This window comes from Pezoporus wallicus, unplaced genomic scaffold (genome assembly GCF_028554395.1).
Source record: "Pezoporus wallicus isolate ANWC-B61680 ecotype Strahan unplaced genomic scaffold, APGP_CSIRO_Pwel_v1 contig_4131, whole genome shotgun sequence".
NCBI classification, from domain to species: Eukaryota; Metazoa; Chordata; class Aves; order Psittaciformes; family Psittacidae; genus Pezoporus; species Pezoporus wallicus.
This window is the reverse complement of record NW_026641950.1, coordinates 10,737,219-10,758,381: the sequence shown is the minus strand read 5'-3', so window position 1 is coordinate 10,758,381 and position 21,163 is coordinate 10,737,219. Positions and strand designations below refer to the sequence as shown.

The window sequence follows — 21,163 nt, the reverse complement described above, 5'->3', positions numbered from 1 at the left end:
ATGGATAATATGGAAAGCTGTTCCCACAGGATTTGAGGAAACTGAGCATTTCTAGTCTTTTTCAGATGGCACCACTAGGTTTCAGCACAGATGCAGTACTATGCTAGCTCAATCTAACATGAACACAGCATCTCCACATTAGGAGAATTACTGTAAATGATGTCTTCTTCTAGAACTTATTTGCATAACTCTATAAAAATAGTCAATAGTTCAAACAAGCACTATCAGAAACTTTATGAACAATTGATTGCATGTCTTACCATTCCCAAAGACATATTACTTGGAACACTAAAGAAATACCTAATACTGCACTGCCCAAAGACAGACTTCAAATGAGGGGGTGACAATTTTTTCCAAAACTAGAGCTGCAGGCAGTATTCATAAAATCGCAGCCTTCTCTGTAAAACTTGAATCTCTTCAATACAAAATACAAGACACATTCCTACAATAAATTTTTTATTTTGATAAAATCCTTATAAATATGAATGCACTGGATTAACTCCACTGTTTTCAATATGTAAAAAACATGTAAAACTTTTGTTTCTGACATGAAGCAGTAGTCTTATCACTCTCTCTTGAGGCAAACAAACCTTATAACCTTTGAGCATTTGTAAACATTCATGTTCTGCAGCTATTCACATGACAAGGAAACATATCAGATTCAACACTAAGACTAAAAAAGAGTATGAAAACACGCATACGCCCCTGCATTCTCCATGCACATTTTCCAGACATCCTCATTCATAAAGAACCAACGTGAGGTCTTTTCAGCTGCATTCTTCTCCCTATGCCAGAAAACAAAAAGTATCTGCAGGTTTTTCCTCTTTGGCTAATCTTTACACCTTCTGCCACTGCCAAATGCCTTTTATTTCTCCCATGGTCTATTTGCGCTCTTTATTCAGAAAACATTCAGCGGGTATTGAGAGGCTGTGCAGTAATAGTAGCTATATACTGGGGAAGAGAAAATAAACAAACAAACAAATCCACCTATCTTAATCTAAGCTAAAATATTTATGTCTCTATGTCTAATTTATTCAGTTTTATAAAGGTATATAAAGTCAATCCTGATTCTGATCTCCCTCATATTTATCCATCTAAGATTAAAAGACTTGTTGAGGTACAAGGCACAGCATATAAAACCTATAAAAACACAAGCTCATGCAGAGCAGTCACAGAAGGCGAGTTGGTCACAAGTTACTGCAGAGACTGGTGGTAGTTGCTGCCCATGAAACCTTTAGCTGCCTCTTTTAGGTATCACTGGTTTTCACTATTTAGTACTCACAGTCTGAGGGTAAACCTAATCCTATACTAAGCTCTATCCTATGGCAAATTCATTAAAAATAATGAAAATCAATTTGGCACAAACCAAACAATTATATTCAGATAACAAAAGCTCCTGAGAGAAACACAGGTTCAAATAAATTCATTCAAGACAGACATTTCAACAATTGCTGCTGAGGGCTGATCTTTTATTAGATATTGAATTGATTCTGATTTCTTTGGCTTGGTCTATCTGCTATCTTTGGTCTTGGAATGTAAGTGCAACCCACCCAAGTTCAGCTATTATAGCAGAACATTAGCCAGTACCTAGGATACATTACATACCTGAGTAGTGCTGTGTTCCACTGCAAGACGTGAGGTATGCAGCATGTGCTTCACACTGCAGTGTGCAACGTGTCTAGCAGGAAACAGTCTGGAGCAACAGCTACCCCTGCCTCCTGTTTTTAAGTAGCAGGAGTCTGATGCTACATAGATATAGTGTTACAGTCCCTTACTGTTCATCAAATCCAACAGATTAGATTTAGGAACAAACAATTCCCTCTGTGCCTTTCTGCCTTTAAGTTTTCAGGACAATTGCATCACTACATGTGATGGAATTCAGGAATACCTAATCCATCTGATATGATCCTAGAATATACAAAATCCTTACTATTTGCTTAAAAAAAATTAAAAATCATGACATCTTTACTGCCATGAAGCAGCCAGAATAACAGGATCATATGCATATATCTGTTTTACTTAAAAGCAGTCATTACTGCTTTTTTGTAGGAAGGTAAGCGTGGTATTGCAGAAGTCAGCAATGATAATGTATCAACTTTGAAACATCTTTTTCTTGAGAATTACGGTGTGAAGTCTTATTTAGAAGCTAAATGTTATGCTAGAGACCAAAATAATAATCCCACAGCATCCTTTGATGCCATTAATATCAGAGATCCTGTTCAGTAATATGGTGGCAAATTCTGGACAACTCCTTCACCATGTCTTGAACTTTATAATTAGCACTGCCTTCTGTGCATGCTAATGCCTAGACACTCTCAAACCAATGCACTCAAACACAGTCAGATCTGTTAACATTGATGAACCTGCAACAGCTCAGGACATACTTGTCTGTTAGAAATGATTGCATGGTAACCACTAACAAAACAACACCTATTTGTTAAAACAACTCACAAAAAAAAAAAATCATTAAGAATATTAACTATTAAAATTAATTCAGCCTTTGGTTTCAGAGGGAGACTATTCTGTCTTTACTCCTTTAATTCCTCCTGACTTCTCGTCCCTTTAAAGGCTGGGGAGGGCGGTAGTTTCTCAGCAAGCAGCAGGCAACTTCATCCTCAGCTGTGCTCAGGAGGCTGCGGAACTTGGCTAGCTGCAATCAAGAGAGACATAAGGTTCAGCACAAAACCCTCATGCTTATACTAATGAAAAATCATGTAGTAAATATTAAAGATATTTGTCACCTTTTTTTGCTGCAAGGAAGAATGGAACTCTATTTTTCTATATCATGTTCTTGCAAATGAAAAGCAATGACTACTGAGAAAACCCTCCCAAAGCGTGTGTTGGAATGAAACTGTGCATAAGGATTATTTGTTTCCTGTATTCACACTTTGTCTTCCATAACCTGATTTAAACCAGGGGGTTTTATATATTTTAGTTTAATTTTACAGTATGGAGATTTCTAGAATATTTCATGCCAATAATTAGCTATATTATATGCACTTGTGTACATCTTGTTCAAACTGTATATTCACAATTAACCTGGAATAGGAGGTGCGGTGCTATAGAAAGCTTCTGCAATTAGCACTTTTCACATATTAAACATGTACTCAAACCAGGAGAGAATTCAAAATTTTCTCTTGTGAAGACACAGAACAAGCAGTTATTCTTTCAGTATAAGCTCCTCTGCTTAACGTGATCTCAGCAGAAACCCGCATCAGAGCTCCATGTCTAAACCTCAGAAAGGCTGAGTCTGATTTCTGACCTGAAGTTTAGTATTTTTTCTAATTGTTAATATTTCCAATATTTACTATTTTTATAAATCACCTTAGTTCCCTTCTAAGTTACCAGAGGTAGGACAGTATGACAATCATTTTATTAGAATAGAGCATTTAGTTGTATGGTACACTGCACCTTAATCACAGTAAGAGCAAAAAAGTCAATGCTACCTTACTTCACCCCACTCTAAAGCTAACATCTGTAATTCAGGCTCCCTGTGAGTTTCTACAGTCTTAAAATCTATTTTTTATTTTTTCAACCTGAAAAATGCCCCAAAAGCATGTCGGAAACTGTAAACCCCAGAACAAATACAAACATGAGGAATAAATTTAAATGGCACAGTACCAGTGATGGTGATTATTGATCAATCACAATGGTGGACATTACTAGAAACAAACACTTTTAGCTACATGCACGCTTATATTTATATGAATATAGCATACTTAAATACTTAAGATATAGGTACAGCCTGTGAAAAATGACTCTTAAAGAATCACTGTATTTGACACTGTTTCTAACACCATGTCCTCTGAATCTGTTACACATGGGTGTTTGCAGACTGTATTTCACATTTGAGAATGTATTCATTATAGATTAGCCCAAATAAGAACCTTTTAACCTTAACAATGGCTTGTCTTTTGGGAGTTGATATCTTCACAAGCATTTTCAGTTCCAGATTGATATGTATTACAGCGAGTCTTATGAAGCCAGATTGAGGGGAGTGGGGAAGAGATACGGATGAGAAAAATGCACACACTGACAAACAGGATTTTAGTCTCCTGACTAACAAGCATCCCATTCAAGGAACTGTTTTACCATTTTGCACAGTCTGCAGTCACCATTTCATGTGGCCTCAGGTACTGAATTTTCTGAGGTATTTGTAATATTTACCATGAATGAGACAAAAGCTGTGGCACCAAAATCTTGAGGGTTACATGTGCTCAGAATATTAATAATATATCAACACCCAATATTAGAAATTATAACCTGACAGTGACTCAAATGCAAAAAGCTTTTTATACCTAAGGTGATCAGCCCACTGGGTGTCACTGTTGCAACATTAACATACAGCATTAAGCTTAATTTCACAAAAAATTTAAGTAGATTCTTGTATCACACTTTTGCTAAGATAGCCTAACATAAAACCTCACTTATTATAATTACATCTGAATTTCATTATTCTAGTAAATTTACTAGGTTTTACATATCTGGAATGCAAGAAGACATTTACTATTGATGTGACAAATAAAAATCCCAAAATGAGGTTTAGCAGGATATACTAATAATGGAATTCTAGGATTTCTAAGCATCACCAAAACACTTTTCTTTTGTAAGTTCCTTGTGGGTTATTTTTACTGTTAATTATCAGAGTATGCAGATTCTTAGGGAAAAAAAAAAAAGAAAAAAAGAAAAGAAGTAGCTGTTCACAAAGAATGGCAAAAAGAAGTTAGTATAAATTTGATAGACATATTTTGTCCTTTGAAAATTTGATGAGGTATGCAATGCCAAGGTCTGAAATAAATATATTTTTGGGTGGTATTTACAATTTCAAGTCTTACAAAAGCAACGTTTCTATAGCAGTGAAAAATTCAAAAATACCTGTTCAGAACAAACACTTATGGGCTCTCTCAGAACAATCCAGATGACACTCTCAAGAAGAGGAGGAACAGTGAGAGAGCCAAAGTAAGTCCAGTAGTCCAGGGATTTGGGAAGCAGACAGCTAGGATCAAAGTTGGTGAATAGTGCTCTTTTACCCTGGAAAGAAAACAAAATAGCTTGTTGTGATTCTAGATTAAATATATGAGACCTGGGTTTGTTCCGCCTAGAGAAGAGAAGGCTCCAGGAGACCTTAGAGCAGCTTCCAGTACCTAAACAGGCCAGCACGAAAGCTGCAGAGGGACCTTTCACAAGGGCATGTATAGATAGGACAAGGGGGAATGGTTGTAGCCTGGAAGAGGGTAGATTAGATTAGATATTAAGAATAAATTCTTTACTCTGAGGGCGGTGAGACCCTGGCACAGGTTGCCCAGAAAAGCTGTGGCTGCCCCATCCCTGGCAGTGCTCAAGGCCAAGTTGGATGAGGCTTGGAGCAACCTGGCCTAGGAAAACCTGGACCTCTACTGTGGGAGGGGGTTTGGAACCAGATGAGCTTTAAAGGTCCCTTCCAACCTAAACCATTCTGTGATTCTATGACATTTAGAAAATTATTTTTTGTATTTAAAAAAAAAGAGAGGAAAAACAGTGCAGTATTATTTAAAAGCAAGAGGCTGAGATAAATCATGCCAAAGGAGGCAGAGCTTAGAATTACAAATGACCATAAGATGGAAGTTGAAGGGAGAGGTGAGAAGATGTTAGACTTTCAATGTGGTCTGTATGGGGCTGGCAGAGCAATCCCACAGCTTACTGCCATCTGCTTCCCTCCCCATTCTTTTTGTCCAGGCCCACAGCTTACTTCTTCTTCCCCCTTTTGCAGCTACCAGGCCAGAAATGCCTGTAGGATGCATGATGTTATAAGTCTGCCTAATTTCTCTCATACAAACAATAGCTTATTTCTCAACCTGTACCTCAGCAAAACAGGGAAGGAAACCTTTTCCTCATCTTTTTCACAGTTTTCCATAAAATATGTTCTTCTCCTCTTAATAGTCATAGCAACAGATTTGTCAGAGACTAGGTTCTGTGAAGAATTAGCCTTTTCCTCTGATCCCTTACCTTATAAAAATTAGTTTTAGTGCTTAGTTTTCAACTTCACCTAAACTTAGTTTTTCACTTCACCTAATTTTGTCCCAAATCAGATAAGGATAGCTACGAAATTAGGGACTAAGGAACATGAAAGTGAAGGCAGTAGCAGACAGGCTACCAAAAAAACCAACCCCAAAGCAACAAAAGCAACCACCAATACTGGTATTCTCTTAGAAGTATTTGTTCACCTTGATTCTGATGGTGTCCAAGCGGTCAGTAATCTTCTTCAGCTGAGGGTTGCATTCACCAATCTGTTCAGACCAGACAAAAAAGAAATATTTGAGCTCCAGGGAAAAGTAGCAAAATTAAATAATAAAATAGCAAATGCAGAACAAAAATGTTTCAAAGAACTTAAATGACTGTGAGATCTGATGGATTTTGTGAGTACAAGTCTGACTAGCTGGTCCTTAGAAACAGTACTGGTCGTAAAGAAGATCTACTCTTTCCTTTTTTTTTTAATTTATTATTTATAGACAGTATTTATTCTGGCTACTCATAGTAATTATTTCAGCTACAAAAGACCCACAAACTTTATATTGCAGGAGAACAAAAGCAATTTATTTTTAATGTTTTATATGCAATATATTAAAAGTGGTAGGCTTACATCTGAAATTTGAATTCTTAAAACAGTGAAAACATCATTCTTATGCATCCCAAGCAGAATTTATGCGCTAAGAAATCGTGTGAAACTGTCCTTGAATCACTAATGTAAATTTGAAAGACAGAATTACTGAAACAGTTCTTTGCAACTGCTGCATACAACTACTCCCTGACCACGCTGGGGCCAGCACCATCCTTTGTCATGGATTGTGTGAATTCTCCGTCTGCTTCTTCATACAGAAGGCAGTTAAGATGTTGCAAGAGTTTAATTTCATTTTAGAACAGGTACAGAAGGCAAAGAGGTATATGACAAATATGAGGAAATTCCCCAGTTTCTGGGTTTGGGGGCTTTCTTATTATTGTTTTTCAGAAGAAACTACCAGCTCAGAAACAAACCTTTAGAGAAGCATTTGAATCAAATCACATTGCTCTCCTAAAAAAAACTGTTAGTCAAGATCCATTTAGGGGCAGCTGAATTAAAGTTCCACTAGGCAAACTGAAGAGTCTCACTGTCTTGAAAATCTATTAATCTGATATTTTTCACCTTCAAGAAAGCACAATTTTTCATATTGGCAAGGAAACAGTGTGAAGGAAACAGTATCATTTAATGCCCATATAAAACAAGTATGCCTTTAGCAATAATTATACCAATCATCTCATTATCCCTTTGGGTTTATTATGCAGATTTACTAGGAGGGATCAGGCATTCTTTTTTTACCTTCAGAAATACTGCCATGACTGCTAATCCATCTGACTGACGAGCTGCCTCAACAAAACTGGAATACTTCTCTGAGTTCCAATGGACCACATGAAGCTGAAAAGCAAGAGACACAGACAGCATCAACTCCCGCTGAACTCAAATAGTCACAAATTAATACTGCAACTTTTCTGGTTTTGATACTTTACTTTGCTCTTTTGTATTCAGAGCCATTTGGTTTTCTAAATGTAAATATTTCATGAATTTGGTAAATATGTAGTTTACAGAAATGGCAGAAGCATTTCAGTGGCTGGGATTATTCAAAATTTAGCAGCAATCAGAATGCCACAGTGCCTGGCAAACTGCTGTTGGGACCCCAGATTTTGAACAGAGAGGCTAAGACAAGATGTCCCATGGTTATATAACTAAAGCTTTTAAATCTGTTTTTAGCATAGATGATTTTAAAAAGTAACTGAGAATCATGAGGAAGTCATTATTATTTTGCTCCTCTTTTTCTTTTAATCAAGCTTTCAGTAACATTAATCAGCCACGTAAATAGCTAGAAAACAGCCAGGGGAACACACATTAAACATGCACCAACCCCTTTTCCCATGTTTAGTTTAAGCTGAACACTGAAATTTCCTTTTTGATACCTCCCAAATGTCATCTATGATTACCAGTAGTTTGGCACTTACAAGAAGCTTGATTATCTCAGGTTTGAGCATTTGCATTTCCAACATGCATTATTCTGGAACTGCACAGTGGTAGTTGCTTAAGTAGCTTACAGACACCACCAGCCAGATGGGGAGAGGAAAAGCCTGTGATGTCTGCCCACATACCACCTCAATCCCTTCTGTTAAGCCAGGTTTCCTAAATCCTGGCCATGCTCCACAGCAGGAGCTCCTGGTTCCCGGGAAGCACCCGGATGTTCCAGCCTTGGGAAATGGTCCAACTGCCAAATTGGAGAGAGCACAAACACTCACACAGTATTACGACTAAGTACTTCACAAACATTAAACTCTCACAGATCCTCAGTGGATTAGTAAATCTTATTACCCATAGTTTTCAGATAAAGAAAGAGAGGCTCAGAAGTAGAACATGGCACTGGTTTTCCCAGACTTTAAACTCTACTCTTTAGGAGTGCTGAAAAGCAACTCCACTGAGTGACAAAAACTGGGATGAACCCTTGGGGAAAAAAAAAAAAAAAGCTTCCTTTTGGAATACAGCATCTCAAGACCTCTAAAGTGACAGCAGTTTAGGAAAGCTGGAACTTACTTTAAAGGTTTTCTATGGGAAAAGACATAGCTGCATGGTTGAAATAGGGATCTAGGAGTGTGAAGATTTTGACTCTAATCTCAGACCTTACCTAACCTCTATTCGTTTAAATTTTCCATATCTGTAAAATGGAGATCTTAAAAGGTATGTTTGTTGAGCACTTGGGCTCTAAAGTGCTGAAACATTACTTCCAGCAAGTTAGGAATCCCACTGAAACCAGTAATAATATATACATGCTTATGATGAAACACACGTTGGCTCCCAGCTTCAGAGATCCTCGAAGGAATGTTGCTAAGAATATTCTAAATTAAACCAGGAAGAGAACATAGTCCACTAAACCATTCTCAGGTGCATTAGTATCCTGGAGCTCATAGTGCCTGCACCACTCACTAGTATAAGTTCACAGAAGCTACATTAAACAACATTTAAACAATTACACTTTTGCATACATAAAAAGAAAACAGATACTCTCAGTCGGAATTTACTTTTATTGTGGATTTAAAGAAAAAAAAAAAACAAAAAAACAACAAATGACAAAAAGGAAAATTCCCAGAACTGAATATAGCCCATCTCCACTCCCTCATAGCTTTGCAAAAAACCCCCAAACCAACCTCCCTAAAAACCAATACCCCCATATAAACAGAGCTGTAAAACACTTTTGGGTACAGCTCCATTCTTACGGCTCGTAACTTCTTTTTAAGGAATATATCCCGTCTTACCACCGCTCTGTCATTGCAGCTTGTGAAGAGACCTTGATCAGACCATACGTTGTCACAAAGAATGAAGCCATGGATGCCTTCTGCTTCCCGGTAGGCTTAGGGGACTGAACTTTGCAGTCTTCTTTACCTGCACATTAATTCTTCCTTCAACCGGGTCAATGCTTTTTCTTGAAATCTTGCACAACTTTCTTAAGAAGGTGAGCACTGAAACCATCTTCATGTCTCCTTCTGAGGTGTTTTCTTTTTATGTGAACAGTGCTCAGAAGCCTTGATCTTAATTCTGGATTTCTTATCCCAAAGCCAAAGTGACATCTAGAAAGCTTCTTGTGGAGGGTTACTCAACCAACAGGTAACAGAAAGGTTTTTAGACTGGCTAGAAATTCAGATATTTTCTCCTTCCATTTGGTTTCTTAGATGGGAAACATATATATTTTCTCAGCTAGAAATTTGGTTTTGGCACTTAATGGTTTTAAAGCACCTCTATTAATTCTTTATATTCCATCTCACCTGGTTCCTGTGGAAAACATAAGTCTTTAAACACTGCAAATGTCACTTTTCCCCATTAGAAACTGATTTTTTTTTTTCTGACCACTGTCTCTTATAGCATTTCCAGTAAAATCTGATCACACCACTGTGCATACATTTCATTTTTTCTTCTTTAATATTATGTCATTTATTTTTCCATTAACATTTACTTTTACACATTTTACTTCTTTTTAACCCCAGAAAGCTCTTCCACTGTGTTAAAGATCTCAGTCTCATTGAAAACACTCCATGTTACTTCCATTTGCAAAGAGGAATGGGATACAGAATACTTCCTACTGTATTCTATTCAAGGGCACCAAAAGAGACAGAGCAGGAGCAAACTCTCCGTGTCATTTCTCCCTCTGACACACTGCCGCCACTGAAATGCGGTACCTCCACAGGCAGCACCCCACAGATACTAACGTGTGGTTCTCAAAGTCATAACCATGACATTGCTATATGCATCAGAAAATGCAACACTCCTAAGTCTTGCATAAACTTTACATGGCACAGACCCCAAATCAAATAATTCTGTGGTTTGTAATGGAAGCTGACTTTGAAAAGATTCTTCAAGGAAGACACAGGGAAAGACAATGTTTAAACTAACTCTTGAACATTAAATCTTGCTTTTATCAAGCTCTTGTCTTCTGTACTCCTTTTTTAATGCTCTCCAAAGCTTTCAAATGGGTTCTCCTTTGAGAACGGACCAAACATGCAACACTTCAGGAAGACCACTTGTCTTTCAATAAAATGGGGGGAGAATAAAAAGCAGGACGAGGAGGGGCAACATTCTATTTACAATGGAAAACTAGTCACTAGCTTAGAGGTACAGATGATGCCATTTAAAGCCTTACCTCTGCTGCATACTTCATCCCATCCACTGTGTGCTCAGAGCCGGCTTCATCATTGGATCCCCAGTGGAAGTGAATCTGGCGCAGCCTGTAGGTCCCGCTGAGTGGTCCCCCAGTCAGCACTGGAAACCCAAGCAGATGAAGAGGCTTCACTGCAGGAACGGAAGCTGCTACCCACATCCTCTAGCCTGACACAGACTTCAGTCTTCAGACAACTCCCTACTCCTTCTCAATGGCTTCCCATTTCTTTGAAGTACTACAGAAACTCTCATTTGTCCAGGATATGACTTTCAAAAGTGCACTTATGTGTAGAAGATTAGTGGGTTATTGCCCACTAAAGGGAATACTGTTGTCACCAGGTTTACCTTACTTATCCAGGGTTGGATACTTCTCTGAAGATGGGACAATATGTCTATTTTTCAAGTGGTTTCCTCTCTTGAAAGTACTTAAAAGAATCACGAAGAAATTACGCTTAAAATATAGGTTTTATGAATAAAGGGGAGGATCAGAAAAATACAGTGTGAACATAATTTCTTCTCCTCTTTGAAATTTTGGAGGAAAGCAAAAAAATTTCAAGGCTCTTTCCTTCATTTGCAAATAGATCCAGTTATGTCAGATTTAAGTCCGAGGAAAAGGAGCATTTATTAGCATACATAAAATGAAGCCAACACTACATATGCATTGTAGCATTGTACAACTTTAATATTACAAACATTTAATTAGCCATGGCTGGAAGGAATGGCCTACAGGTAGCAGCTAAGGAGTTTGGGCTTGTCTAGTTTTGAGAAAAGGAGGCTGAGGAGCAACCTCACTGATCTCTACACCTCCCTGAGGAGTAGAAGTGGAGAGGGACATGCTGATCTCTTCTCCCTGACATCCAGTGATGGGACACATGGGAATGGTTCAAAGCTGTGCCAGGGGAGATTTACATGGGGCATTTCTTTGCTAAGAGGGCGGTCAAACACTAGAACAGGCCTGTAGAGGTGGTTGATGTCCCTAGCCTGTCAATGTTTAAAAGGCATTTGGACAATGCCCTTAACAACATGCTTTAACATGGTCAGACCTGAATTGGTCAGGCAGTTGGACTAGATGACTGTTATAGGTCCCTTCCAACTGAAATATTAATTCTATTCTGTTCTCTTCTGTTCTACCTAACAGGCATATGGGTGGGCTTTTCATTGTTTTGCTTTTGGAAGTATTTGTCTTTTGCTAAGCACAGCTGGAACCAAACCATCTCTGCACAGAGACTCGAATGTGAATCACATTCAGAAAGATTCCTTATTCACTGCAAATCAAAGCACCCCACTCTCCTGGCTCCACATTTCCTCTGAGGGTTTGGGAATTATTCTGGGTGGGTTTACTGGCTCATTATAGAGAACTTAAGGGAAAAGGAGGGGAGCTTTAACTAGATAGATTTTAAATTAAGAGTGATGGGAGGGACAACAGTTTTCCTCTCTTCTAAAAGCCTAAACTTCGTTGCCTCTCTGCTAACACAAGTAGCCTGGCTAATTAAAAGGAACTGGAACTGTTTATCTGTGGAGAAAAGTATATGACCTCCTTAAAACTTCAACTCAGAACCATGCTTTTACAGAGCCTATAAACCCAGTGAACAAAGGGGATGGGGAAGTGGCAGTCCTAAAACAAACTCCTTCTTTCTAGGACTGAAAACTTGCAGACAAATGATCCTAGAAATGTGTAAAGACTGGTGTTCTAATTGGTTGAGGGAAAACAATTATATAGTAATTAATCAGCATTCAATGAATTACTGCTGAAAAAGATGGAAAATGGCCTGATGATGTATTTGGGCCACATCACTATCAATGGTAAAGCCCTTCCATTACAACAGTAATTAAGGAAGAGGTTAGTCAGAAGCTATTTAAGGCAAATACCAAGATCTCAAAGTTTGAAAAGGACTGGAAGAAGAGTCTTTGAAATACCAATAGACCAATTTCAGAGAATGTGGCACCAAAGAGGATAAAAAGAATTATACAGTTACAGACTTGACAGCCCAGTTTCAGTGCTGGCCAAGATGAAGAAATAGTTCATATGGAGCCCAGTTAATGATGCATTAAAAGATGCTAATGCATTTAACATGAAAAATTTTACCAATTAATTTGATTTCTTTTTTTTTTTTTTTTAATTAAACCAACATATGTTAGGTGTTCTTACTTCACAGGAGTGCCCCAGAGGCCAAATTTTGGCCCTAGAAAATTCAGTATTTTTTGATCAATGACCTGAAAGAAAACAAAAACATTACTGATAAAGTTTGTCAGTGACAAATATTAGGGAAAATAGTGAGTAACTCAGTTTATGAATACAGAAGAATTTGAAGTCTTTGATAAGTAAAGCATGACAACGCCCAAAAGGTATAGGCATTTGTGTGGACTGAACAATCTAGTCCATACACAGAAGAAACAGACAGGAGACTGGGGATTACATTTACTAATTATCTGATCAACATCTGTCAGTGCTTTGCCATGACACCAACTATATCCACGGAGCTAAGGCCTGAGGAAACCAGTAAGAAGAGGATCACATTACCCGTGTAAGCCTAGAGAAATACTGTGTTAAGGCCCTATCACTTCAAAGATGGAGTTAGAAGGTGGAAGAGGTTCTTGGTGTATTCATATTCATATTTGTTACTTTTTATTAAACAAACAAACAAAAACCAACAAAAGAAAAGTAGCTTAAAGGCTGAGTTGGTCCAACTTACACTAAAATAAAGCGTGATTTCCATTGTGAGGATAATTAACAAATAGAACAACTTACCAAAGGCTGTGGTAGGCTCTTCATCGCTGGCAATTTTGAAATCAAGATTGTATGTTTTTCTAACAGATGTGCTTTAGTTCACCCATGCCTACTAGGCTTGAAGCAGAGATTAATTCTGGGAAGTACTGTGGCATCTGACACACAGGAGGTCAGACCAGATCACTGATGGTCAGCTGATGGCTTTCAGGCAACATCCAATGTTGCTTGTATCAACAGAAAATTCAAGAATTAACCTTAGACTGTCCATGAAAGCAAAGTATGATGGTGTCTCAATCTAGGTCTCTCCCTGTTGCTGCTACAAGTTAATAGGTTCTCAGACTAATGGACAGGGTGATCACAAATAAGTCCTCTTCTGGCATCGACCCTTGTGAAAGCATCACATGAGCTTGGGTCCTCAGCTAAGCCTCACACAACCATAAGAGGATTTTATTGCTTGAAGAATCTGCACTCCTACAGTTTCAAGGGGAGGTGTGCTAGCTTGCCTACCACTGAGGAGAAGGCTTTAAAGATGAAGGCACTAACTGATTTAAAAGACTATGTTAAATCATAGAACTTCTAAATAAGAATTATTGCTTTCAGAAAGGGAAGCTACATACTCCTAGAAAAGACTGGTGCAATAAAACTTTACAGAGAAGAAAGGGGATCACTTGGAATATATTTAATTTGTTCTGTATTAGCTCTTTCCTGACACAAAAAGTCGAGGTGTGGATTGCAAAAATGAAAAAAAATATATAACCAAACTTTCAGCTAAAGTCAGATAAGAGACATGAGCGATTCGGTTGGAATGAACCTGTAATGAGACACAAAGGATTCATCTGCAGTGAGAGAGAGCAGCATTTGAAAAATTTCACACAACACTGTTCAAACAGGGGGCTGGCACTATCTAGTTGGTTGAGGTGGATCAAACCAGCCCTGTGAAAAGGGAAACCTAGCACTTTCTGAGAAATACAACTTCAAACTCATGTCCAAATATGTTCCTACATTGCATCATGCTGAAAGCCAGGGAAAAAAAGGGAAACTATCACCTGGAGGAGCAATGATTTACTGTTAATGAGGAGTTTATATTCAGCTGTGAGACATGCCCAGGCTGTATGTACTCTATTCAGGAAACAGTGGAAGAAGACACAGTGCAACAGGAAAAGAACTAACCTGATTTGTTGACGCTGTCATCAAACTCGACACTGGTGGAGTGCCCATTGTTAAGGATGATTTTAGCAGAAGCCGGATCGTAACTGGGATTTAGAGAACGGAGTGAGGGATCATACTTGGTTTCCTCAGTTTTGATGTCGATGGGTGACTGACGGTCTCCATTGGCAACAGGAAAAACCTCCTTCCAGTGGGCAGGCCCTGCAATGCATTGGAGGAGAAGTCTAAATTGATGGCAGTGCCCTTCTTCATGTGAAAGAAAACTCAGTTTGGATTGTTCTTGTTTGCATCTCTTACATGCAAAAAGGGCACACCAGAAAAACACGGATCAAAATATTCAGCTATTTTTGCTGCACCACACCACAGCAGCAGCTCTCAGGATCCCTTTATCTACCTTACATGGTGTATCTAACTACATTTGGCCTTTGAACAAGGCCAGATGCAGTAGGTAGATACGTAATTATTCACAATTAAGACTCAACTACACACAAGACATATCCAACAAATTCTTATTCAAATCAAGCATCCTGTATCCAACAGGCACTGCACCCCAATAAATTTCTGACATGCTATTTTTGCCTAGTATCATGGCTCATGATGTCTTTAAGGACTTACTTCTTACCTATCCAAAATCTCTGCATTAAGGTTTTTTTTTTTAATACGTTAGTCATTGGATGCAAAAGACCTGAGAACACATCTTCCACTGACTATGCAGACCGGGATGGGGAGATGTTGATAAAAAGGCCAAGTGGTGCATGGCATCCTGAAGCCTGATAGTTGTGCCTGTACCCTAAGCATTGCTGCACAGACCTCCCAACCCATTAGCTCTGAGTTACCTGTCCTCCCTCCATGCAAGCTAAGCCACAAGTCAGCTGAAAAGCTTTGTCTCTGTAGATAAGCAACATGTAGATAAGAAAAATGGCAAATGGCATTCTAAAACAGTAACAAAAGCTTAATTGATGAGATGTGTGAGGTGTCCTTATCTACTAAACATCAGAGAGTTCTCAATAAAAATATATGTGCCGTTGTTGAATCATATTTGAACAATAAACAGTGCAGAAAGGGGCCATAGAAGAAAAACGGGAACAATGAGTTGCTTGTGAAACATATTCTATAAACTAAAGACATCAGACAAGGAAAGAGGAAAGAGGGTAAGGTAAGGGAAAAGTGGAAAGCCTGCATGGCTGATGATCTTTCAGTATTATAAAGAGCATAGCACTTTTTTTTCCTCCAGGCTTGTCATGGGTAAGAAGCATAATAAATTAACTAAGAAAGACTGGATATAATAAACACTTAACTATGAGCATCAGAAGCTGATCTTGTAAAATCTGCCTCACTGGAAATCCTCATAACTCCCTACATTGAAGGTGACTTATCTCTGGCTTGTGTCTTTCTGGATGGCTCAGCGCTTAAATAAACATGATAAAAAAAGGGATTAAAATGTGTCACACGGTGATTAATATCCTAACATCAAAAGTTGATAGATAGCTTTCTCTCTTTGACTTCAATAGAAGAGAATATAGCTCAGAAATTCACAGGTGCTAAAATAACACAAGCACCCCGGCAGTAAATCATGAAAGGAAGTGCCCCACGGCAGCAGCCACCTGGGCAGAGACTGATTCTCCTCCAAGCAGCACTGAAAAATGGAAAAAAGAAGAAGCTTGTAAAGACCAGCCTAAGACTTAAACCTCAGGTAGAACAAAGGCAAGGGTCTTCTGTCATAACTTTGTTAAAAAGTCCTTTTGTTAATGCCTTCATTAACTAAAATCATGAAGGAAGCTGCTTCTATAGCAGAATATATAAATCCTACTGGTTTGAAGATACATATATATAATATAAAGCTGTTTAAACTTAATTCTTCTCACTTCACAATGGTCAAAGCTATTCAATGTTTTAATTATGTACAGTTTAGCATAGGATATAATTTTAATTGTGTTTATGTCCTAGTACCCTGTAGTTTGAGATGCAATGCACAATTTTATTTACAATCAGCACCACTCCATTGTTTATACCTAAGTACTGTGATCTGGGACACTTAGAAAAAGCTTATTGCTACCTTATTTTAATGTTTCAGGTTTTCCTTAACTGAAGAAAGGCAACCCTAACTATTCTATGATTCGATGATTCTATTGCTCCACCCCAGAAATAACTAGTTATTGTACATTAAATAATATGAATGATTTTCATGCAGAAATAATACGAATGTGCCAAAAAGAGGACCCAAGGCTGTGATTCTGTCATTAACTAGTTATTTGACAATAAACTTCTACAAAGTTCTAAAAAAGTTCTAAAAAGACATTGTACCTGCTTTTTTACTTGTCCTTAGCTTGGATGACCAAAATCATATTTTGCATATCACACAATCAAGTTTAAGCTGATAGGGAATCCAGGATGAAAATGTCTTCTGAGTTTGGACCTGAGTTACATTCCTCCATCTCAACATAATGTACACTTTAATGTTCTAGATATGTACTTTAAGACATACCTAGGAAAGTACTCACCAATTCAGCTCCCTTAATTATTTAATTTACCAAAAGAATCTGCTTAATAAATGTCAATTTTTGAATTTATGGAAAGTGCTCTGTTGCTAGACATCACCTCATAGCTCTTAAGAATCAAAGCCATTGTGACCAACATTTAGGACAAAAAAACCCCAAACCATCTGCACTGAAGACTGCATGCCTTTATTTTGGACACAGAATTAACCAAATGCGATGAACACCCTGGTCACTTTTAGATCAGATGATCATATTTATGATTCCCAACAGCACTGCACACACTCAGTTAATGAAACAGATCTCATAATGAAGGCAGCTATGAACTTGTCAGGAAATTGAACTCACTATAGCATTTAACAGCAGTGCTTTTTTATCCATCTGGAGTTAAAAGATGACAAGTTTCATCAAAAGGATAGATTTACTCGAAACAAGCCTATCAGAGACATCGCAGGATACAGTTCAGTTGCATTGAGCCTCTATACTTGCATAATAGAGCACTTACAGGTGAAAAAGTGGATTCTTTTTTAGTTTGCTATTATATGCACAAAGTTCATTAGTTTGGCATGGTCTGACCATGGCAGGATCACATCCTTGTTTATTCCTAAAGTGAATGCATTGCTCACATTGTCATATACAAAATATTTAAACTTACAAAGTTACGTTTGCAAGTAATTTAGATGCATATTAGGTGACAATAGGATTAGCTCAAATAAAAACAATTGACAATTCATAATAGGTAATAATTAAGTGCTGTTTCAAAAGCAGACGTCAGGACCATGTAATTATTCTCAGGGAGAAAAAATAGTATAAGGAATTACAGTTGGCCTCAATGCTTGTAAAGGTCTTTTCCAACCTGAATGGTTCTATGAATTCATATCCCTTTTTATTTATAAAGTGTCTCAGTGATATAGTAGTAATTAGATCCAGAGATATTTTGCAGTAAACAACAATATATGTAAGTATTTTACATACATATGTTTTATTAAACAAATATTAAACTGAAAGCAATTGATTCTTGATTTGTCTTTTAACTACGCCAATTCTCCAGTTAACTAAAAGGACTGTTTCTGTGAAGGGGGGATAACATTCCCCTTTTTACAGGAACCTTGGGCAGCAAAGAAAAGCATGCATAATGCCTCACAAAAGACGTATTTCAAGACCTCAATATTAAGCCTCCATACAGAGGCACCATCAAAACTGTGACATAAGGACAGTGGCAAGAAAGCAAAGGCCAAGGAAATACAGAAATATATGCCCAAAGAAAGGGAGAACATTTATACTGGGTTTATGGGGCAAGGTTTGGTTTTGGTAGCGGAGGGGCTGTAAGAAGGTGCCAGAAACTTCCCCTATGTCCAATGAAGTAACAACCAGACCAACACCAGCTCCCAGTGTAGAGAGATATTAAAGAAAATTGGTATTCAAGTTGAGCCCAGGAAGAAGGGAGGGGTGGAGAGAAGATGTTCTAAGATTTGGTTTTACTTCTCATTATCCTACTCTGATTTGATAGGTAATATATTAAATTACTTTTTTTTTCCCAAGTTCAGACTGCTTTGCCCATGATGGTAATTGGTGAGTGATCTGTCCCTAGGGAGTGACAGAGCAGCTTTGGTGGGCATCTGATGTCCAGTCATCCTCAGCCCACCACAACACTTCATTCTGTGTAACAGTCAGCCCATATCCTTATACATAGATATACCATATATGCAGACATGTATGTGTAATATTTGACAGTTTATGCACATAATGATTTATGTTGCAGTTATTAGGGTCAAATGAGTTTTCCCCCAGTTTAAAAAAAGCAGCACATTTATCACTGCAAATGCACAACTCGGAGTGAATGCAGACGTCTTTCCAACTCTTCAGGAAGTCAACTTTAATATCTGACTGCAACACATGTAATTAATTTCACTCGGTTTCTGACTCATTAGTTTCAAAATGTAATCTTTGTTTCAGGGAAACTATTTTCAGGGCCATGCAGGGCAATACAATTTTTCAGGAGTCAGAGCAATGTCCTGCATCTGCTATTCAGCCAAACAAGAAACAAGCAAAAGCAATAAAATAAATGCATAAAAAAAGAAAAATACGAGAAATAAAACTGATCCTGGGGAAGAGCAGTTAAGTGTTGGCTATTCATGCCTTTCTCCTCTAGTCCCTTGTGAGAGGTGGTGGGAATGGGATGGATTGATGAGGAACTACCCACCCCCCAGCTGCTGGGGGCTCCAAAAAAGGGGAGAGAGAAAGCCAAACTCCACCCCAAATATGTTATCAACCAGTAAACAGAGTTTTATAGAACAAATGGGGCCTCAAGTAAGGTCCAGGGCTACCCTGATAGAAATTGTTGTGCCCTCCCCTTCCTAGAATTTGAGAATAGCAAAGGAGCAGGGGTAGTATAAAGGGAGGGAAAATGGGCTTCTTATCTGGACAGTGCAGGTGAAGTTTACAGCACTCTTGGAAAACATATGGAGAAACAAATTTGAAAAACAAGACCCATTTACGTCTTCAGGGGAGGGGTAGAGTACACTGCACAAAAGCAGATAACACACCTAATCATTGCAACATCGCTGTGATCAACCACCACCCAGTTTTTCAGGAAAAGTGCATCCACCCAGAAAAGATGGAACAAAGGGGCCAGGCAGGAAAGGTAGTACAAACAGTATTCCAAACTCTTAAGTAATAATATACAGAAAGCATACTCCTATTGGTATTAGTATATGCAAATATATAGCTTTCTCCTCTTAGTACCATGGTAGTTTATTTGTCTGTGCATTATAACAGACAGTATAAGTTATTCATTTTATCAAAGCTGAGTCTCGAATTTACAAAAGCACTTTCATTTCGCATGGCTTGTGAGCTGGTCTGCACACCAGAGCAACATTTGCATGACTTACAATGCAAAACAGAGCAAAGTCTTTAAACCTGTTGATGAGTACATCTTGGGACTTCAAAGACCAACAAGATTAAGGAAACCATGAAACAACTAAAATCCAAAAGCATCTCCTCTTAGGTGCGTAGTTACGCAAATGACCGATCCTAGTCCTTAGTGTTTCCCACCGTGTAACAGAAGCAGACGGTACCCTGAATCAGAGAGGCAATGCCGATAATAGAGCACCTCCAACCAGTGTGACTGTTCAATAAATACTCAGTATGTACAGGAAACTGGTAACTACGGGAGAAAACGAAATCCGTGCAGTGGATGAGGCAGCGCCAGCGCCCGACCCGACTCCCGTGAGCGACGCTGCACGCCCCGACGCCCCTCGCAGCAGCCTGCCGTGCATCACTCCGAGACAAAAACCTGCCCGGTCTCACGCTTGGAAGCCCAAGCAGCATTTCATTTCAGCTCATTCATCACTCTCACGGGCTCGGGAGGTGCCCTGGGGCGGTCTCACTGCCCCCTGCCGCACCGGCCGCCCCGACGGCACCGGGGAAAGCACTGCGGCCACTCCCGGTCCCCACCGCGCCGCCCTTCCGCTGCCTTACCGTTGTGCTCATCGTATCCCCAGTGCAGCATAGCTCTGCTCGCCGGCCGCTGCGGACTGGGACGGGCCAGGACGGGCTGGAACGCGAGATGCGGCCGCCCCGTCACCGCCGCCCGCTTTGAAGGCGACGGGCGGCTACGCCCCGATGGGGAGCCGATAAGAAGCCTGCAGCGCTTTGCGCCCGCCTAGCCCGGCCCCGGCCCCGGCCCCGGCCCCGGCCCCGGCCCCGGCCCCGGCCCCAGCCCCAGCCCCAGCCCCAGCCCCGGGCCCCCTGGCTCCACCGCGCCGGCTCTCGCCTCAGGCACTTCGCCGCCCCTCAGCGTAGTGCTGTGCCGTCTAAGCGGGCAGGGGGATACCGCTTCAATAGAGAAGTGCTGCTCCTCCGTCACTGCCTCGAGTTGTGCGTCGGAGAGAGACGGGGACATCAGTGCCTGTTTCTGGGGTCACACCCCAGACCCAAGAGTATAGCAAAGCGCGCACAGCTGCCAGGCAGCCCCTGAGCTCACCTCCCGCCTTACCCCGAGGGCAGCGAAGCCAGTTCAATTTGGAATTAACCGTAGGAAGGTTCACGTTTTGCAGACGGGACCCGTAA

At 39.4% G+C, this 21,163-nt stretch overlaps 1 protein-coding gene across 4 annotated transcripts; it reads right to left on the bottom strand.

The window, feature by feature from the left end:
* Positions 1-443: 443 nt before the first annotated feature.
* On the bottom strand, positions 444-20,729 carry LOC130608308 (carbonic anhydrase 13-like). Of its 4 annotated transcripts, none has more exons than XM_057426153.1 (9): positions 19,639-20,234; positions 14,601-14,798; positions 13,452-14,241; positions 12,852-12,916; positions 10,686-10,804; positions 7,334-7,429; positions 6,204-6,266; positions 4,876-5,031; positions 444-2,650 (listed from the first exon to the last, which is right to left on the bottom strand). In XM_057426153.1, coding segments are annotated over exons 4-9 (549 nt in total). In that variant the 5' UTR covers positions 12,853-12,916; positions 13,452-14,241; positions 14,601-14,798; positions 19,639-20,234; the 3' UTR covers positions 444-2,536. The 4 variants fall into 4 exon arrangements, with proteins under 4 accessions (XP_057282136.1, XP_057282137.1, XP_057282138.1 ...); XM_057426154.1 differs by having other exon boundaries at positions 13,452-13,654; XM_057426155.1 differs by lacking the exon at positions 13,452-14,241.
* Positions 20,730-21,163: the final 434 nt, after the last annotated feature.